The sequence below is a fragment of the Balaenoptera borealis genome, assembly GCF_965194805.1.
Source record: "Balaenoptera borealis genome assembly, chromosome: 1".
Taxonomy (NCBI): Eukaryota; Metazoa; Chordata; class Mammalia; order Artiodactyla; family Balaenopteridae; genus Balaenoptera; species Balaenoptera borealis.
In genome coordinates this window covers 94,335,113-94,353,964 of record NC_138860.1, presented here as the reverse complement: position 1 = coordinate 94,353,964, position 18,852 = coordinate 94,335,113, and the positions used below count along the sequence as shown (strand labels likewise).

The 18,852-nt window shown below is 42.0% G+C and overlaps 2 protein-coding genes across 6 annotated transcripts in view; one reads left to right on the top strand and one right to left on the bottom strand.

The window, feature by feature from the left end:
* Nucleotides 1-8,917, bottom strand: part of AP4B1 (adaptor related protein complex 4 subunit beta 1) — a 29,481-nt gene extending 20,564 nt beyond the window's left edge. Inside the window, exons 1-2 of the mRNA XM_082379906.1 lie at nt 8,671-8,917; nt 4,580-4,609 (exon numbers count right to left, since the gene is read on the bottom strand). The gene's annotated coding sequence lies outside the window, so the exon portion shown is untranslated. The remainder of the gene's footprint in view (nt 1-4,579; nt 4,610-8,670) is intronic.
* Nucleotides 8,918-9,016: 99 nt separating this feature from the next.
* Nucleotides 9,017-18,852, top strand: part of HIPK1 (homeodomain interacting protein kinase 1) — a 49,527-nt gene continuing 39,691 nt past the window's right edge. Inside the window, exon 1 of one of the 5 annotated variants that reach the window (XM_082379691.1) lies at nt 9,017-9,389. In XM_082379691.1, coding sequence (XP_082235817.1) covers nt 9,029-9,389 — 361 coding nt within the window. In that variant the 5' untranslated portion in view covers nt 9,017-9,028. The remainder of the gene's footprint in view (nt 9,390-18,852) is intronic. The other 4 variants (XM_082379688.1, XM_082379690.1, XM_082379689.1 and 1 more) reach the window with 4 other exon arrangements.

Genomic DNA, 18,852 nt, shown 5'->3' with positions numbered 1-18,852 from the left:
TAGACCTGGGTTCTCTATCTCAAGTCCACCCCCAGGGAGACAGTTCTCTCTGCATTCTTGGAGTGGTTCATAAGCAGGAGAAATTCCAACTGGAGGTCCATTTAAAAGAAAAATTATTTTACTGAAGTATAACTGATTTCCAATGTTGTGTGAATTTCTACTGTAGAGCAAAGTGATTCAGTTTTACATATATATATATGTATACGTATATATACATACATATATACATATATGTATGTATATATACGTATACATATATATAATATATACACATTCTTTTTCATATTCTTTTCCATTATGGTTTATCACAGGATATTGAATATAGTTCCCTGTATGTGCATGTATTTTCAATGCTATCACTAGTGAGTAACTGTCAGTCCATAACCTGTTCCCACCTCTCACCCTCTCTAACCACCACCACCACAAGCTGTTTTGTCTTGGGTTCATGGCACTTCCCTCTTTCTCTTCCATAGGATATCCCACCTACATCACTACAGAATGATTCTGCTTGCCCTTATTAGTATCTGTATCTACAGTTGCCCGTGGGCGATTCTCATCCTCAGAATGGTTAAGCTTGTCTTTATTTTGGCCACAATGCTTTTATTTAGATACACCCTCCCACCTTGACTATCTCATTCCTGGGTAACTTTCTCTTCTTTGACCACATCCTGGACCCACCAGATCACAGAAAGTTCCCAGATTCTTGGGCTTGGTTCTTTCCCTAAACGGATAGCTTATTGAATCATCTTTCAATCACACAAAACTTCTGGTTAGCCTTGGGTTAGTGTTTCCCTTGCAGTATCCACATATTTAAAACACTATTGTATTAGGGCTATCTAACCAGTCCTAACTCTTCCCATCAATTTATAATAACTTTGGGGAGTGGAGGATGAAGTCTGTCCCCAGTGCTACAACCCCATCCTTAATGTGCTCACTGAAAGGTGTGCTTCTAAGAAGCCAAGAAAATTGGGTCAAGCTCACTCACCCTACTAACCAGGCTCTGTAGAAACAAAGCATGAGGGTGAGACCAGATGCCTGGTGCTTAGGGAGTCCGGAATATAAGGTTTGGAGAAAACCTGCTAAAAGGTCTGAGCACCCAAAATTCCGAAATTGCAAGCAGGGGTTCCCCTGCCAGCCAACAATGCTCTAACACCAGTTGGGTGTCCTATAATTCAACTCAGTTCTGACACTATCTACTCGGAGAGGGCATCAGATCTCACAGACTAAGCCTTCAGTCTCACAAGACTGTCCCCGCCACCACTTGAGATGCCCATCACAAGTCCAGGTTATCATCTGTGCTTCTGACCCATTACTATAGATCGGAGGTTTCAATGACCCCCTCTTTGGGTTTGATTAATTTGCTACAGCAACTCACAGAACTCAGAGAAACATTTTACTCACTAGATCATCAGTTTATTATAAAAGGATGTAACTCAGGAACAGCCAGATGGAAGCAATGCATAGGGTAAAGGATGTGGGAAAGGGCCAGGAGTTTTCACCCTCTCTGAGTGCCAATCTCTCCATATCTCCACCTGTTCACTTCCTCTTTCAGAACTCTGTCTTCATCCTGGATGACTTCAACATTCTGGCCTCTCAGTTTCTTTGACCTCCTCATCTCCAAAGACCTTATTTCCCTCTCTCTACCTTACCACCCTGTCGTTATCATAAGTTATCCTACATCTGAAATCTCAAATTTAAACCCTCTTTTCTCCCAGCTTATCTGCACAAGTACCCTCATTGCCAATGTTTTACTGTTCGTAAGCCCTCTCTGAGCTTCACTTTCTACCTTGACTGGACTGTATGCTACAATCCATCAATATAATATCACTCCCTTGCTCTCTTTCACTCAAACTTGCCTTGAAAAACTCCAATTCTGGATAAATCATAATATCTATCTACTCTTTGCCTGCACTAGAGCAGCTAGATGTTGCTGGAGAAATCATTCAACCAGGCTGACTGGTTTCATTTTAAAGTCATGATCTCATACATCAGAATGGCGTTCCATACTGCTGAGTAACCCTATTATGTGTCTCTAGTAAGCTTGGTTTCCTATTCTCCCTTTCTTGTTGCTTTCCCCTCCTACCCGCACTACCATCTGTCAGTATATCCTGTTGACTCTACCTTGAAACATATCCTGAATCTTATTTCTTTTCACCATCTTCACCGCTACCACCCTTGTCCAAGCAACCTTTGTCTCTTGTCTGAGTTCTTCAGTAGCCTCTTAAATGTTCTCCCTGCTTCCAACACTGTCCCCCTCCTCTCCAAATACACAAGTAGAGTCCCCACAGCAGCCATGACATAAATCATAGCATGTTACTTCTCTGCTCAAATCCTCCAATGGCTTTCCAGCTCACTCAGAATAAAAACCAAAGTTCTCCTGGTGGTCTGCATGGCGCCCACAATCTGCCGGCTCCTCTCCTCCTCCTCTCCCACACACTTCACTTACTCTGCTCCAGGCACACTGACCTCCTTGCAGTTACTCCAATGTGCCCAGTAAGCACTCACCTCACTTCTTCCCTCTCCCTACCATCTTTTCCACCCAGGATACCCACGTGGCTCCCTCACCTCCTTCAAGGTTTTGCTCAGTGAGGCTATTCCTGATCATCTTATTTAAAATTACAACCACCTTGCCTGCCACTCCCTCTTTCCCTGCCTTGCTTTTTCTCCATAGAGCACTTTACATATGAAATCATTTACCTATTGAGGTTAGTGTGTGCCTCACTGTACTGGAATGTAAACTCCAGGGCTCTTTTATTTATTTATTTTTTTGTCTGTTTTGTTCACTATTTCATCCCTACTGTCTAGAACACATAGCAGGTTCTTAATGATAAACATTGGGTGAATGAATAAATGAATCATTGGAGGAATGGATGGATTGCACATCCTTTAGGCAATCCTTCCTCAATAAATACTATTTCTCTCCAAGAGGGAATAAAGCAGAGTTCATAGCCCTCAAGGGGCTGACAACCATTGAATGTTTAGTTTGGCAGATACTGTATAAATATTATCTCTATAACTTGCAACTATCCTGTGTGAAAACTAGTGTCCATAAATCCCTTCATTCATTTGTTCATTCAACAAATATTTATTGAATGCCTACTATGTGCCAGGCATGTGTTCCAGACATTGAGGATATAAAACAGTGAACAAGACAGAAAATGTCCTGCCCACGTGGAACTTAAATTCTAAAAGAGAGAGACAGGCAGTATACATAAATAAATAAATATCAGATAGTGAAACGTGTTAAGAAGAAAATAAGACTGGCTAATTGGGGTGAAGAGCAGTTCAGATAAAGGTCAAGGAAGTGTCCCTGTGGAATTGACACTTAAGATGAGACCTGAGATGGACTTCCCTGGTGGCACAGTGGTTAAGAATCTGCCTGCCAATGCAGGGGACACGGGTTCGAGCCCTGGTCTGGGAAGATCCCACATACCGCGGAGCAACTAAGCCCGTGCGTCACAACTACTGAGCGTGCGCTCTAGAGCCCACGAGCCACAACTACTGAGCCCACGTGCCACAACTACTGAAGCCCGAGTGCCTAGAGCCTGTGCCCCACGACAAGAGAAGCCACCGCAATGAGAGCCTGTGCACCGCAACGAAGAGTAGCCCCCGCTCGCCGCAACTAGAGAAAGGCTGCGTGCAGCAACGAAGACCCAACGCAGCCAAAAATAAAATAAATTAAAAAAAAAAAAAAAAAAGATGAGACCTGAGAGGTGGAAAGGTGAAGACCTGGGGACAGCATCAGCACCAAGACCATGTGACAGCAATGACCTCTGTGCCCAAGAAACATCAAGAAGAGCTGTGCCAGCAGGAGAGAAGAGGAGATGGGCTCAGAGAAGGAGGCAGAAGTTGGATCAGATGTGACCTACAGGTTAAAGCAAGAAGTTTGGGTTTTAGTCTAAGTGTAATGGGAAGTGCTTTAGTGTGTGTGCGCGGGTGGTATGATCTGATATATATTTTTAAAAGCAACAGATGGAGAATGGGGCAAGAACGAAAGCAGGAATACCAGTCAGGAAGCTCTTGCAGCAGTGAGAGATACTGGTGAGCTGAACTGGGGTTTTTGGAGAAAGAGGCTTTGCATTTTGTTTGGATATGAAGCTATTAGAGTTACCTCTTTAACACAAGCAGCTGAAGGGAGAAAGACATCCCTTTTCCTCCACCAAAGCTTTCACAGGGGAAAAGTGTATCTATAACCATATATATATATATATATATATATATATATATATATATATATACACATATATATAGGATATTACATAGATACACATATTTGGAGGAAATGAAGAAAAGAAGAAGAAAAAATGAGTATCTACAAGTAAATAATTGGAATATTTTATGAATTAACACTATTTCCTATAATAGACATGTTTTATAACTATGTGCTTAAGAGGAAAAAAACACGTTTTACTTGTTTTGGAGTCAACACAAGCCTTGGGGTTAGAGGTTACACTTCCTGAGAGACTAGGACTCTTCCTTAAAAAAATGAATTTATTAGAGAATAATTATTCTTTAAATTATTTAAATTATTATGAAGTTTTAACCATGAAATTTTATAGAGAATAACATTAGTCCTGACCTTTGAATATCTGCATCTTCGAGGAGAGAGCTGTAAGATATAATAGAGAACAGAGCATCGTCAAATTCAGTCTGAATTGAGCCTTTCTGTTTAATTCACCAAGTTGTGATATTTTACATCCTTACAGAAGAGCACCTGAATGAACAAGGTAATTTTTGGTAGAGAGCAGCCTCTTTCTGCAAGGCTCCTAGTCAATACATACATAATTAGAAACTGCACTTCTAATCAAGATAGGACAGAAAAATCCATACTTATTATTCTTCTATATTTTACTTCTCATAGACTTTCTGATTTTGTAGACAGTATCAGTGGAGATGAACAGTAGTGGATTCAGGATATTTGTGGGGAGTAACACTGAAGAAATTTTCTGATGGATAGAATGAGGCAGGTAAAGAAAAAGTATTACCATCTCCATTTTAACGATGAGAAAAGTGAGGCTCATGAGCACACCCACTATCACACCTTCGTAACTGGAAGAGTCAGGACTCCTAGTGACATCAGCCTCTAAAGCCCGTGTTTTTCTTCTATACAGGACATTCAGGGAGCACTGAGTGCTTGATCAGGCAGAAGCCCTATTTCACATCAGAGAATTTACCCTCTAGGGTTTAGATAGGGCACCTCCCCCCACTTCAGCCCCACTGGAGAGAACCACTTGCTAAACACGATGACAGTTTACTGATTTTATACTGCATAAATATTATCTCTATAACTTGCAACTATCCTGTGTGAAAACTAGTGTCCTGGTTGGCTAATGGGGGTGAAGAGCAGTTCAGATAAAGGTCAAGGAAGTGTCCCTGTGGAATCGAATAGAAACAGACTCACAGACATAGAAAACGAACATGTTTAACAAAGGGGAAAAAGAGGGGAGGGAAGGGATAAATTAGGAGTATGGGATTAACAGATATAAACTACTATACATAAAATAGATAAGCATCAAGGATTTACTGTGTATCACAGGAAACTATATTCAATATCTTGTAATAACCTATAATAGAAGATAATCTGAAAAAATATATATATATATAACCGAATCACTTTGCTGTACACCTGAAAACTAACACAATATTGTAAATCAACTACACTTCAATTAAAAAAAATATTATCACCCAATGAGGGACAGAGACATTCATCTAACTTCGGGTGTGATACCCTGAGAAGAACACAGTGTCTTTATTCTGGCCGGAAATGGATAACTTAAACCTAGTAATGAAGAAATATGAGATAAACATAAATGACAAACCTAAAATGAGGAGCATTGTATTATTTTAAAGAAGGATTCTGTATTCTTCAAAAATATCAAAGACAAAGAAAGGCTAAGGATCTCTTTCAGATTAACAGAGACTAAAGAGACTGACAATTAAGTGGAATATTTGATTCTAAACTGGATCTTGTACTGGAAGAGGAAAAGATGGTAAGAAAGGCATTATTGGATTGACAAATTTGGAATACAGATGGTAGATGAGATAAATGTATTTTATCAATGTTAAGTTTCCTGGAATTGATAATTGTATGTATTGTGTCTGTAAAAGAATGTATTTATTCTTAGGACATTCAAATATTAAGGGATAAAGGAGCATGACGTATGCGATTTACTTGCAAATGGTCAGATAAAAACGTGTGTAATCTATTTGGCTGAGAATGCAAATGTTAAAGCAACAGGGTCAAAACGTTAATAAGTAAATCTGAGTAAAGGGTATATGGGTGCTCCTTTTACTATTCTTGCAACTTTTCTATGAGTGTGAAATCATTTCCAAATAAAAAGTCTCCTGGAGTCTAGATTTGAAAAATCAGTGAGGATTCTCTCTCGTTGATTCAAAGGATTTGCCCACGTTCTGCCTCCTATTCTTTACTTCAGACCTTCACTCTCATCTGGTTTTCCCAGTTTTAGAACTGTTGGCTTCTACTTGCATTCTCTTTTTCTTCTGGGTCCCTTGGATTTACTACTTGTTTGGATAGTTTGCCTAGCTTTTGGACTCAATTTCTCTCAAGACACAGCCTTTTGGTCAGCTTCTCCTACTTGGCCTTAAGCACTGCAGTTCCTGAGTGACTTCTGGTCTACAACACTGAATCTAGGCCCTAGAGGGATATCACACCCTAGATGACACATCAATACTTCCAACTGGCAACAGCTCCATCTCCCTCTCCAGCTGCCCCGACTTTGGGAGGAAATAGTTCGCATATCTTCTCCCTTCTCTCCGTGTTCCCTGCTTGATCAAACCCTCATCACAGTTTTCTAATTAGACTCTCTTTGTCCAGTCTTTGCCCACTCCAGCCTGCCACCCTCCTCACAGCTACCAGTTCTCTCTTTAAAGCACGGATTCCTTCATATTACCTGTCTGATTAAACCTCCACTAGCTCTGCATTGCCTTTCAAACTCTGACTCGGCCTACCTTACTGTTTCCACATTCTGCCACTTCTCTGCTGAACTGTATGCTCCTTCAGGGCACAGACCATACCCTTTTCTTCTTTGTTATCCTTAATTCTAACACAGTACCTGGCATACAGAAGATACTCAATAGATATTTGCTGAATTGACAAATGAACTCTAGTTACACTAAACTCTGAAACTTCTTTGAGCATACCATGTTTAAACATCACCTTCTCTGAAGATCTTCCCTGACTCTGTCATTCAAATCTTAGATATATGTCCCCATGCATTTTTTTTTTTCCTCACTAGACTGTACTGTAAGCTTTCTGAGGGAAAAGACCATGACTTATTCATCTTGCATCTGACTCAGTGTCTAGGAGAGTGCCTGGTATCAAGCAGGCAGAGTTTGTTGGATGGATATATGAATACCAGAGAGAGGAAAATACTAGATCTTAAGAAGGTCTCAATGTAGTGAGACAGACTGAGGAAATGACCAAAGAACAATGAAAATAGAGATCAACAAGTATAAATAAATAAGGTACAAGAAGTAAATAAAGTAGTCAAATGATGATGCAGAACTGAATAACCAGAATCAAGTGGGAGTCAAAGAGGAAAGTCTTCCTAAAGGCAAATTTTGAGATATGTTTGCAAAGAGGAAAGGGACATAATGTGGGAGAGTAGGGGCTTAGAGGCCTGTCATGGAGTTGGGTTGAACCAAGGCACGGTAAGCAATTAACGTTTTGGAAGCCTGCTTTTCAAGCAGGATCTGTTCTACCCGAGGGCTCAAGTTCTGCCTTTTTCATGGCTCTCCAAGCAGGCATGTTCACCAACTCTCCACGTCTTGAGGTTTCCCAGGTCAGTCCATTGTAGGACTTTATGTTCTCTAAGTTTCTGTGAAAATAAGCAAACACACCTGCCCTGTGGCATTGAACACTCTTGCTAACCCTGGTCCTCTAGGGAAATAAAGTTCCCTGTTCCCAATAAAACAGAACTGCTTCCAGTGCTGTTAAGCCAGGAGAGAAACCCAAAGGTAGCATAACCACTTTAGCACATCTTCACAAAAATTCTCTCTTCCATCCAAAAAGGTCAAGGATGTATAATGAATGACATCTGAGAAATATAACCTGATAGCAGAATCTTGTCTTAGCCACATCTGCCCTCTCCGTAAAGCTTATATGCAAATAAATACCCATGGTGCTGTACAGCCACTTTCTAGGGCTCAGATCCTTGTCGCCTCCAGCACTTGCGGGATGGAAAAAAATATACTACCGTCTCCCTACAAATATCCCACACTTTAGGAATCAGAGCATTTTACACAGCAAGAGGTGTATCTGAACTTTTCCAGAATTTCTTGGCCCAGGGAGATGGCAACTGTCTTTCTATTAGGATAACCTAGTTTTCACGCAGTGTTTATTTTTTCAGAATGTTGTGTGCCCAACGCATTCCGTTTCCTGAATACCCGGTTTTGCTATCTCCTGGTAGAGGAGAGAAAATTATGGTAGTATTAGCCCACTACAGGTTTTGAGGGGGTTGGGTTCAGAGCACAGCTATTCTTTCTCACCTTCTAATGCAAACCCAGGCTCCCAAGGAGGCAATGGAAGAGCCCGCTCAGGGGCTCCTAATGCGTGTGGAGGCTTACGCATCCTACACACCGCTGTCACGCAGCTAGAACGTCCCTAGATGGCAACGAAACATTAAAGCCTAAACTGAGGTAATTCCTCACCAGCAGGGGGCTTCCTCGGTAGGCACTGCCTCCACGCGCGCTGTCCAATCTCTGGGGGTGTCACACTAGGCGGTGGTGATGTCACACTGGCGGGGATGACATTTGAAAGCTGGACCGCCACACCGCCACCAAGCATCTTTCAGTCACCGCGGAGTCGGCCGTGAGGAGAGGGCGGGGAGCCGATCCCCGCACTCGATCCACGCTGGCTCCCCACGGAGGCCCACCCACTCCCACTCCCACTCCCCCTCCCACCAGTACTATGAAGTCATCCTAACCCGCCCGCTCTCCGACACTTCCGCCTCAGTAGGTGTCATGGCGCGGGGCTGGGGACTAGTTCCCGCGAGGAGGGGCCGGCCGGATGGGGGCGGCCGCTCGGCGCTCAGCTCGTCGAGTCTGGCGACAACGGCGGCTGCGGAGCCAGGGGCCCGGCGGTGGCCCCGGACGGCAGCGGGAGGCTGAGGCGGGAGCGCGCGGTGCTGAGGCGGCGGCGGCGGCGGCGGCGGCGGCGGCGAGAGGCCGGGCGGCGGAGCGGGGGGGGGAGGCTGAGGGGGCTCCCCCCGTGGGACGGGCGCGGGGACGGCTCCGGGGGGCGGGGGCCGGGGCCCGGGCCGGCTCGCGCGGGGGGTATGATGATCCGGCGGCGGGGCCCCGGATCTCGTCTCCTCCGCCGCCTCCTCACGGCAGCCCCAGCTCGCGGCTGAGAACCAGACACACCGGCGGTGAGTCGAGGCGGGGGGGCAGTGGCCTTGGCAGGGAGCGACCTCCCATCGGCTTCCCGCGGCGGGGCCGGGCCGGCCACCGGCTCTCCGGGGCGCCCGGCCTGCGGGGGGCGCCTCCCTCAGCGGCCCCCACCCGGGACCCGGGGCCGAGCCCTGCGGCGCGGCCGGTGACGGCCGCGGAGGGGATAGCGTTCCCAGGAAAGTGGGGAGGCTGCGGGCTTGTTTTCGGGGCAACTCCCCCGTGTCCTGCCACTTCTCTCCTGGGCGTGTTGTTGTCCTCAGATGACAGGGGGCCGCCTGGCGTCTTCTCACCCGGCCGGTTTTTTCTCGGCTGTCGTGGCCGGTTCCCAGTGTGTGGCTTGTGCGTGTGAATTTCACAGCTCTGCTTAGTGCCGTGGTTTGGGGTTGTTTGTGCTGTTGGGGACCAGGAAGCGGTGTCTGGAACGGACGGCCGCGGGGAGGTGGGTGTGGGAGCCCTCCTATCCTCTCCGCTGCTGTTCTTTAATCGTTAGGTTGGTAAATTGTAATGACGGTGGAGACTGCGTGGGACCGGCCCACCTAATGTATATCTATGCAAGGCAGATCTGGATGTCTGGCTCAAAGGGAAACTTTTGCTGTGTGACGCCACTTTCCCAAAGCTTTCGTTTAAAAAAAAAAAAAAAAAGAGGGGGGCGGGGAAACAACCAAAACTCTTGGTGAGGCCCCCCGCTGTTCACAGGTCTGTGGGAAAGAGGCCGTTTTTTGTGCCTAGCAACCAAGACCTGGGGCTCGGTCTCCAAGAGCGCTGGTCTAACCTCCAATTTGTTGTGGTGACAAACCGTGAGCTCCGGCCTGTGTTTACGCTCGGCGCGCTTTCTTTCCTGTTTAGGTGGGGGAAGGGAGGAGGGGCTAGAGAAGGGGAAAAAAAACCACCCCAAGCTCCAGTGTCTTTCCTCCACTTAACCCCCTGACTCAGTTGTAGATACTCTTTGAGGCAGCCCTAGATGCTTTTCCTTAGTGACACTTTGGGAATTTTCAGTCATTGCATCAAAATATTAATTTCAGCTATAGACTCTTCTGCCCAATCTGTCCTTTATCTTGTTTCCTAGTAACTGATGAAAACAGCAGCATGGCTTCCTTCTTCTGATGAAGTGGGGTTAAATTAAGGGGCTGATGCCCTCAGCAGAACCTACAATTTTGCTCTTGTTTGTGTAAAGCTATTTTTGATTCCTGGTCTGTAGTGGGTTCTTTTTTTTTTTTTAAGATTATAGAGAATGCAAATCTTTACCAGCTCTTTTTCATATGTAGGTCTAAAGCTTTCTGTAAAACATCTAAAAATCTACTAACGAGTCATATAATAGTTGTTAATTCAGCTGGTGATTTTGGAGATACCTGTAATCATCTCAGGGTTCTGTGTTATAAAACTGGTATGATGGTATGATGAAAGATATCATTGACTTTAAGACACTGTTCCAGGCTTGAAGGATATTTTGGTAAAGTACTTGTGGCTGGAACTGGAGGCAGCCACGCCAGTAAAACATCTTACCAGTAAAATGGTGAATGAGATGTTGTAAACATACTGAGTCTGATTAGTAAGTAGGACTTTTGAGGGCGATATCTTCATGAATAGTTTATCCTATCTTTGGACATTGTAGTTTTATGGATTGCAGAGCAAGTTGGTTGGTAACTTGAGATTGAAAACCAAGTCAGAATTTTCTCCTAAAAGAAAAAAAGATTATCTCAACATTCACAGTTCTCTGGAAAATAGAATTCTTTTATTCTCTGGTTTTGTTTTCATAAGCACAGCTTAGTCAGTGGTTGTGTTGGTAGAAATCAGTGAGCCAAACCTGCCTTATAAACTTCTTACAGTTGGAACTTGTGCAGCTTGTTGTTAGTTATATACTGTAACTGGTTCTTTTGTAATTTGAAGTAATTTTGCAAACATGAACTTCCTGATCGGCCCTTTTATTTTCATTTTCATGACTATATAAAGCAATCCATTTTTTAAAAAGTTACAGTTGTTAATTTCTCCCCAGTTTCTTCCCTTAAATTTTATGCCATTCTGAACACAAGTCATCAAAATAATTTTTCTCTCAAGTACAATTTCAATAATCACTGATTTGCTTTTCGCTTCCTTTTTTGTTTTTAATTTTTTGTTCCTAATCTCCCATCTCCCTAAATGCCTTACGTATTTTTGTAGAGCATAATTTGGCACTTAAAAAATTTTTACATCCTGTTTTTATATTTTTCTATGTGTCATATCACCTAAGCAACATTTTAAGTTCTTTGAAGATAGGGAAACTTAGGTGTATTTCTTTGGATTCTTTAAGAGAGCCTTGTACAGTGCTTACCCACCGTACTTAATGAAAAAGAATCAGAAAACCTGAATTCTTTGCCAGCATTACTACTCATTAGCTCTGTGTAAAAGTTGTTTGGCTTTCTTGGGTCTACTTTTTCTAATCTTGGAATTACAGGGTTTTAGAAAGTCTTTTAAGGTCCATTTTAGCCGTAAGAATCCCTGTACTTTTTTTGCCAGTGTCTTCTCCTCCAAGCAAATGCATTACTCTAAATGGTTTTTCATTTTTCTATATCCCCTGGCATACTGGCAAAAGTTATCTCATTCATCGAAGACCTCCTTCTACCTTCTGTCTGCCAAACTGTCGTTACCTTAGTTGAGTACTATTTTCCATAGGCTTTTTCTGGCTGATCTAAACAGGGTCCTATCTTAGTGTTTATGTTTCATATTGATTTGCTAATTTGTCATTTTTGTTAATTTGTCATTTTTCTTATGATAGAAACTCCGAGGTATAGTTTTCTTTATTCTAAACTTTATAGACGTTATAGACTGTCCTGTGCACATACTAAGATAGTACCATTTTACCAAATATGAAAAACACTTTTCTTTTGTTCTGTTGCTATAGATTCGTCATTCCAAATAAATCTAAGAGAGCAATTGAAATTTAGGAAAAAATATCCTGCCTAGAAGGAAAACGCCACTCAGCCAGTTTACCAAAATATTACAAAATTAGTTTAAATGGCTGTAAATTACATAGAATTGTAGAGCTCCTTCTTTGTCAGCTACCACCTTCCACACCCTATTTTTGCATACTAGTTGAGGAACTGGCTCTTTCACATGGTTCCATGTGAAGGAAGTGCTACAGGAAAGGGGGTGGGGAACTTTGATTCAAATGCTGTCCTCAGGGTTTCAAGCTTATTTTTTCCTTCTGTATCACTATACTTAGAATAAGTATTCTCTTGTAGACAACAGACTATAATTTCTATCTCATGTGAGTATTTCTCTAATTTAGTCAGAATGACTTCTGAGATCCTCTTACATTTATATATGGAGCAGTAATGTGATCTCTTTATAGTCATTCATTTAGCAAACATTTGACACACGCTGTATGCCAGCCATTGTGATTGATGCCGGTGGTACAAAAGAAGAAGATACCTACTCAGCTGTTGGGAATTGCCCTCATGGAACTTGCAGTTTAGAAGAGAAGTCAACTCTTAAATAAGTAGTTACAAATAGTCATACTTAGAATAAAAATCCAGAGTGACCGCAAGTCAGTATGTATTCTGGCCCTTGTCTGCCTTTTTTGGGTTCTGCTTCTACTATTTTTTCCCTTGTTCCGTTCCATCCATTCTGGTCTCTTCTTCAAATAGGCCAAGAATGTATCTTGGCACTAACTGTTCTCTCACTGGGATGGCTTCTTCTTGTCAATTAGGTCTTAGCTTTACGTGCCACCATCCTACAGTGCCTTCCCTGACCACCAAAGAGTATCTCTCCCCCTCCCACCATCTCTGTCATGTCATTGTGTTTGTTTTCATCATAACATTTATCACTAGCTGCCATTTTCTTGGGGGAGAGGTGTTTATCTCCCCAGTAGAAAGTAAACTCCAGGAGATAAGGGATCTTGTCCATCTGGAACCACTGTTATCCCTGGGATCTAGAACAGTGCCAGCAGACATACTAGATGCTCAAAATACGTTTGTTCAATGAATAAATGAAATAAATAAGTACAAGTGTGGTAAGTGCTACTACTTCTGTAGTAGAGGATGCTGTGGGAGCCTTTATCAGGAAATCTAACCTAGTGGTCTGGAGAAGGCTATCCTGAATGTATTTGTCAGTGCGTAGGGCTGACTAAACAATCTTGCTGAAGGAAATTTGTTTTTCTCTCATGTAACAACCTAAAGTAAATGTTCCAGGTTGAAGTGCGCATTCCTGCTGGGCAGGTTGCTCTGCTCTACATGATCATTCAGGTACCCATGTTCTTTCCATCTTGCTGCTCTCCCAACCCTTGAGTGTTGTCTCAGGGCAGAAACTGGATCTCCATGGGTTCCTCCTGGTGGAAAGGGAATGGAACACTAAAGGCTCATACGTCACTTTTTATTGGAGGGAGGGACTGGTAAATGTAGTCTAGCCTTGTGCCTGGGATGAAAGAGAAAGTAGATTGTGGTCCAGACCAACAGCCTATGCCACATTGAAACAGTGAGCTTTAAGTAAAGGCTAAAAGGATAAGTAGTAGTTAAAAGAAGAGAAGACAGGGTAAAATGAAGTTCAGAGAGAGAATGTTATGTATGAAGGAACTGGGGCAGGAGAAATAAAGGCCTACTCTAGACCCAGAAGCATTTCGAATTACTGGAAAAGAGTGCCTGAGGGAAAGAGTCAGTGACACGAGGCTACAAAAATAATCAGGGTCCAGATCTTATAAAGCCTGACAATCCAAAGTAGAGATTTTGGACTTTATCCTAAAGTTTTTATTTTATTTTGTTATTTTATTTTATTTTTTAATTTATTTTTGGCTGCGTCGGGTCTTCGTTTCTGCACGCGGGCTTTCTCTAGTTGGCGGCGAGCGAGGGCTACTCTCTGTTGTGGTGCACGGGCTTCTCATCACGGTGGCTTCTCCTTGTTATGGAGCACGGGCTCTAGGTGTTGGGCTTCAGTAGTTGTGGCTCGTGGGCTCTAGAGCGCAGGCTCAGTAGTTGTGGTGCAGGGGCTTAGTTGCTCTGTGGCATGTCGGATCTTCCTGGACCAGGGCTCGAACCCGTGTCCCCTACATTGGCAGGCGGATTCTTAACCACTGCGCCACCAGGGAAGTCCCTATCCTAAAGTTTTAAATGAGGGATAGATATGCATTTTTAAAAGCTTCAGTTGTAAGGTGAAGAATGAATTGAGAAGGGACCTTAAAAAGAGGGCTAGAGAGTACCATTTGGGGAAAGTTAGGCTGTTGGACTAAGTAGTGCAGGATTGTGCAGTAGGTGGGAGATACTTGGTGTTCCAGTGAAAGAGTTTTCTTCGCAATCTTATCTTTTTCCAGAATGTGTATTCTTATTTACCCACTTTAATGATATGGATACTCTTTATATATCAGTGTGCTGGAGAATATGTACATCTGTGTACATGTCAGCTGAGGACAAGTGCTAGAGGAAGAAATCAATATGCAGTACTGATGGTAGGTTATTTAGATCACCAATTGTTAAATTGAATCAAAAAGACAAAGATGACTCCAAGCAAAAGCATTAGGAATTTATTATTGGTATGTCTGGGAAAAGGTGGAAGTTAGTCAAGACTAAGGACAAAACACATAAATGATTACCTCCATTGTCATACTCAACTATTTCATTCATAGTTATAATATTTGAATTCTTTATGGTAAGATTATCTAACTGTAGTGCCCAGAGGGTGGGGCACCCAGTAAATGTTGTGAAATAGATGTGCCCATGGCAGGGAGTGGGGAAGCTGTTAATTTGACTGTTTTTGAAAGCCTTGGAGTCTAGCAAGACTCAGTTCTCTTTTTAGCAATAAGTACAAGTACCAGTAGCCTTTTGCCTTTTGTTCTAGTTTGGGATTAATGCAGTGGGGAAGTTTGTCATTATTTTTAGACGGTTAAATCCTTGGAAAGTCAGGTTTGAAATGAAAAGACTCGTTTATTGCTAGAGTCAAGAGGGGAAACATTTTCAGGAAGTTAGCTTTTAATTTATTGGGAGCTGTTCTCATGTGAATTGAAAATAGTGTAATGTGCTTAACGGAGTGTGGTACATTGTAAATTTTCCACAGATGTTAATTCTATTCCATGGTTTTGTTTGGGAAGTCTCAGCCTAGGGAGAAAACTGCCTCTCACCCCCCCACCACCCCCTGCAAAAAAAAAAAAAAGAAAAGCAAATTTTGTGGGACATAGTATCTTTATTTTGTGTTTTAGAAATGGCTGTTTTTAGCTGAATTTCAGAGTGTTATATAAATAAGAGTATAGATTTTTCTAGGCAATTTTGATTCTGTATTTTGTTCTCACCTAGTGCTTGTTGAGGTCAGGCTGAGTCTCAACCACACTGTAAGAGTCCTGGTGGCATGACATTGACTTCAGTACCACACACCCTTGCTGCGGGGAAGGCCAGTGAAATTCTGGGTTGTTATTTCGCTATGGGTGGACTTAAGTTTGTCTTACTGAGTAAGAATTATTATATTTATTTATATACTTAAACTGTTGGAACAATTTCCTAGAACTTGTGCTTTTTGCAGTGCTCAGTGTGAATTTGAAGCCATCAGTATCTGTTATTTTGTTCATTGGGTGAAAGGTTGTCATTAACATTCCTCTGGTAAAGAGAGTACTTTTGAAAAGTCTCCAGTTATGATCATCATACTTTTAAAAACTTGGAGTTACATTTCATGAATTCTTTTCAGTATTATTACTTTAAGCCCCCATATTCCTATACATAGCTACAAACTGCAAATTTTGTATAGTATTCAAATTTTTTACTAAATACTTTTAGGTACGTGAAGGTTGTGCTTATGTATTTTGATAGATTGTTAAAAGTAGGAACTCAACAAATATACGATGGAAAACAAATTTCAAAAATTTGCTTCCTTTTCGTTGTTCAGAAATTGGTTTGGTATTATGACAAGAAATATTTTTGCATATATTAATAGGTAAATTTTGTAAAGGCATTACTTGATTTCAGTTTTTCTCTTATTATAGTTTGGTATTATGTCAGTGATATAGGTAGAATAAGATGATTTGTAAATTTGTAACCTAGGAGTTAAATTGCAATAACATTCTTTTTTGTTTTTTTAATATTTATTTATTTATTTTGGTTGCTCCAGGTCTTAGTTGCGGCTCCAGAGCTCCTTAGTTGCGGCACGTGGGCTTCTTAGTTGTGGCACGTGAACTCTTAGTTGTGGCATGCATGTGGGATCTAGTTCCCTGACCAGGGATCGAACCCGGATCCCTTGCATTGGGAGCGCTTAGTCTTATCCACTGCGCCACCAGTGAAGTCCCGCAATAACATTCTTTTAATTTATACTTTTTTTTCTCTTCAAGGTTCATATAAATTATAGAAACTCTTGTTTAAAGTAAATCCAGACAGCATTTTAGAAATTGAAGGTTGAGGGTTTGTTCTTCCTTCCAGCTATCTGGTCCAGTGCAGATGGTTTTTAGTTGCATTCAAGCACAAAGAAATGTATACTTTGTTTTTTTATGTTCTGTAACATCCCTTGTCATGTTTCCTTCCTTTCTAGTTGTGTGTGTTTATTCTCTTATGACTAATAAAATTACACTGTGAGTACTAGAGTGGAGACTTCCCCCATATCTCAAGGACTGCACAGATAAAAGAGAGGGACGTCAAAAAACCAAAACAAAAGAAGCATTTGAGAATCCTGCAGTTTAACACGAGTAGTAGGGAGTAGAAATGAAGTTGGTAGGCAGTGGTCAAATCACCCAGCAAATACTGAGTGTCTGTATATTGCCAGAGTCTGTGGTAGGTTCTGGTGATATAAGCAAAAGAACAAGACAGATATGGTACCTGCTCTCATGGAACTTTTACAGTATCCGGGAATGTAACATTAAATAAATAATGTTATAAGGTAGGTACAGGGTGTTGTGGGAATGCAGTGGTGGTGGTGATTGTGGGGAGTGTGTGTGTGTGTGTGTGTGAGTGTGAGAGAGAAGAAACAGTTTTCCTAGCAGAAAGTCTCCAACATAGAGGGCCTCCCAAGAACTGAAAGAAGGGGCAGTATGGCTGGAGTGGTGGAGGAATCGAGGTGGGGAGATTTTGGAAGACAGCAGCCAGATTTTGGGGGAGCTTTTTAAGGCAAGTTGAGGATTTTGGATTTTATCCCTAAAGCAGTGAAAGACCCTGGAGGCAGAAGGAGGGAGATGGTTAACAAAGAGCATTCCTCCAATATATAATACATAGTTTAAAAGCAAAGGTACCCTGAGTGCATTCAGGATGAGTTTGGAGGCCCCTGGCAGTTTGAACTAGAAAGGTTCCAATAAGGGTAGAGAAAAAATGGCTGATCTGAAATATGCTCAGGAAGTAGATAAGATTTATTTTAGGTTAGATATGAGGATTAAGGGAGGGAAACAAGGGAGGGGAATGAGTCAGGATAATAATATTAAGTGAGTTTTTGGCACTAAGCACGTTGTGTGTATTAAATCATTTAATTCACCATTTTATAGATGAGGAAACTGAGACTCATTGCCTCCCTGATTTTTTGGCTTGAGGTGTTAGATGCATGGTGGTGTCTCATAATTGAGGTAAAAAACTGGGCGTGGGGTGGAGGCCCAGAAGTTTAATTCTGGACATCTTGAATTTGAGATGTCTCTAAGATATCCAAGTTGAAGTGTGGAGTGGTTATTTGAAAATAAGGATTTGGAGTTCAAGAGAGAAGTCTGGGTTAGAGAGGGAAATTTGTTATTTTTTCGCAGATGACTAATGCTGGGAAGTAGTGAAAAGAGGGAATGTGGAGCAAGAGAAGCGGGATTAGTGTGGAGTAAGAGAAGAGGGATTAGTGTGGAGCCCCGAGGCATCTGAGGGTTATGTGATTCAGAAGGAAGAAGATAAATGTGAAATGGCTTGTATGCTAGGTCAAATGTTTGGACTTTATTCTGAAAATATTAGCTTTGGGATTAGTCTTTGGGCTTATTGAGCTTGAGGTGTCTATGGGACATTCAGGGGCAGAAAGGTGGGCAGTTCTTATTACCTTTCCCCATATTTTTCTAAGGATGACTTCCCGAGGTTCTTCAGGAGATCCCATCTGGGCTTTGCCTCATCCTGATTACTTTCTTCTGGTCAGTTTCTTCTGGTCAGTTTACATTGTAAATGGTCCTTTTACAATGTAGTGGACAGAGCTAGACACTTTTGTGATCTGAGTAGAGTGGGTTGCCTTCACTTTGCCACATTCTGGACACTACTTTTCCTGTGAATATGGTTTAAGATTGAATTAGCTTTTGAGGGGAGGGGAACATTATTACATAGTGTTTCTCTTGCTAACAAAGTGTTTTTCATATATGATCCTGCGAAACCTTGTATCTCTTATCCTTGTGCTTTGTGCTAGCCAGATTTTGGACCTAAGTAGGAAGTCAATATTTGTGTTAAATGTCATCAGCTAGATTTACCTTATGGTTTCTGCTCTTTGTGATCTTTTTGGACCCGTTACTTAGCAATATTGAGTATCCTGCCCAAATTTGGTTCATCTATGAATTTT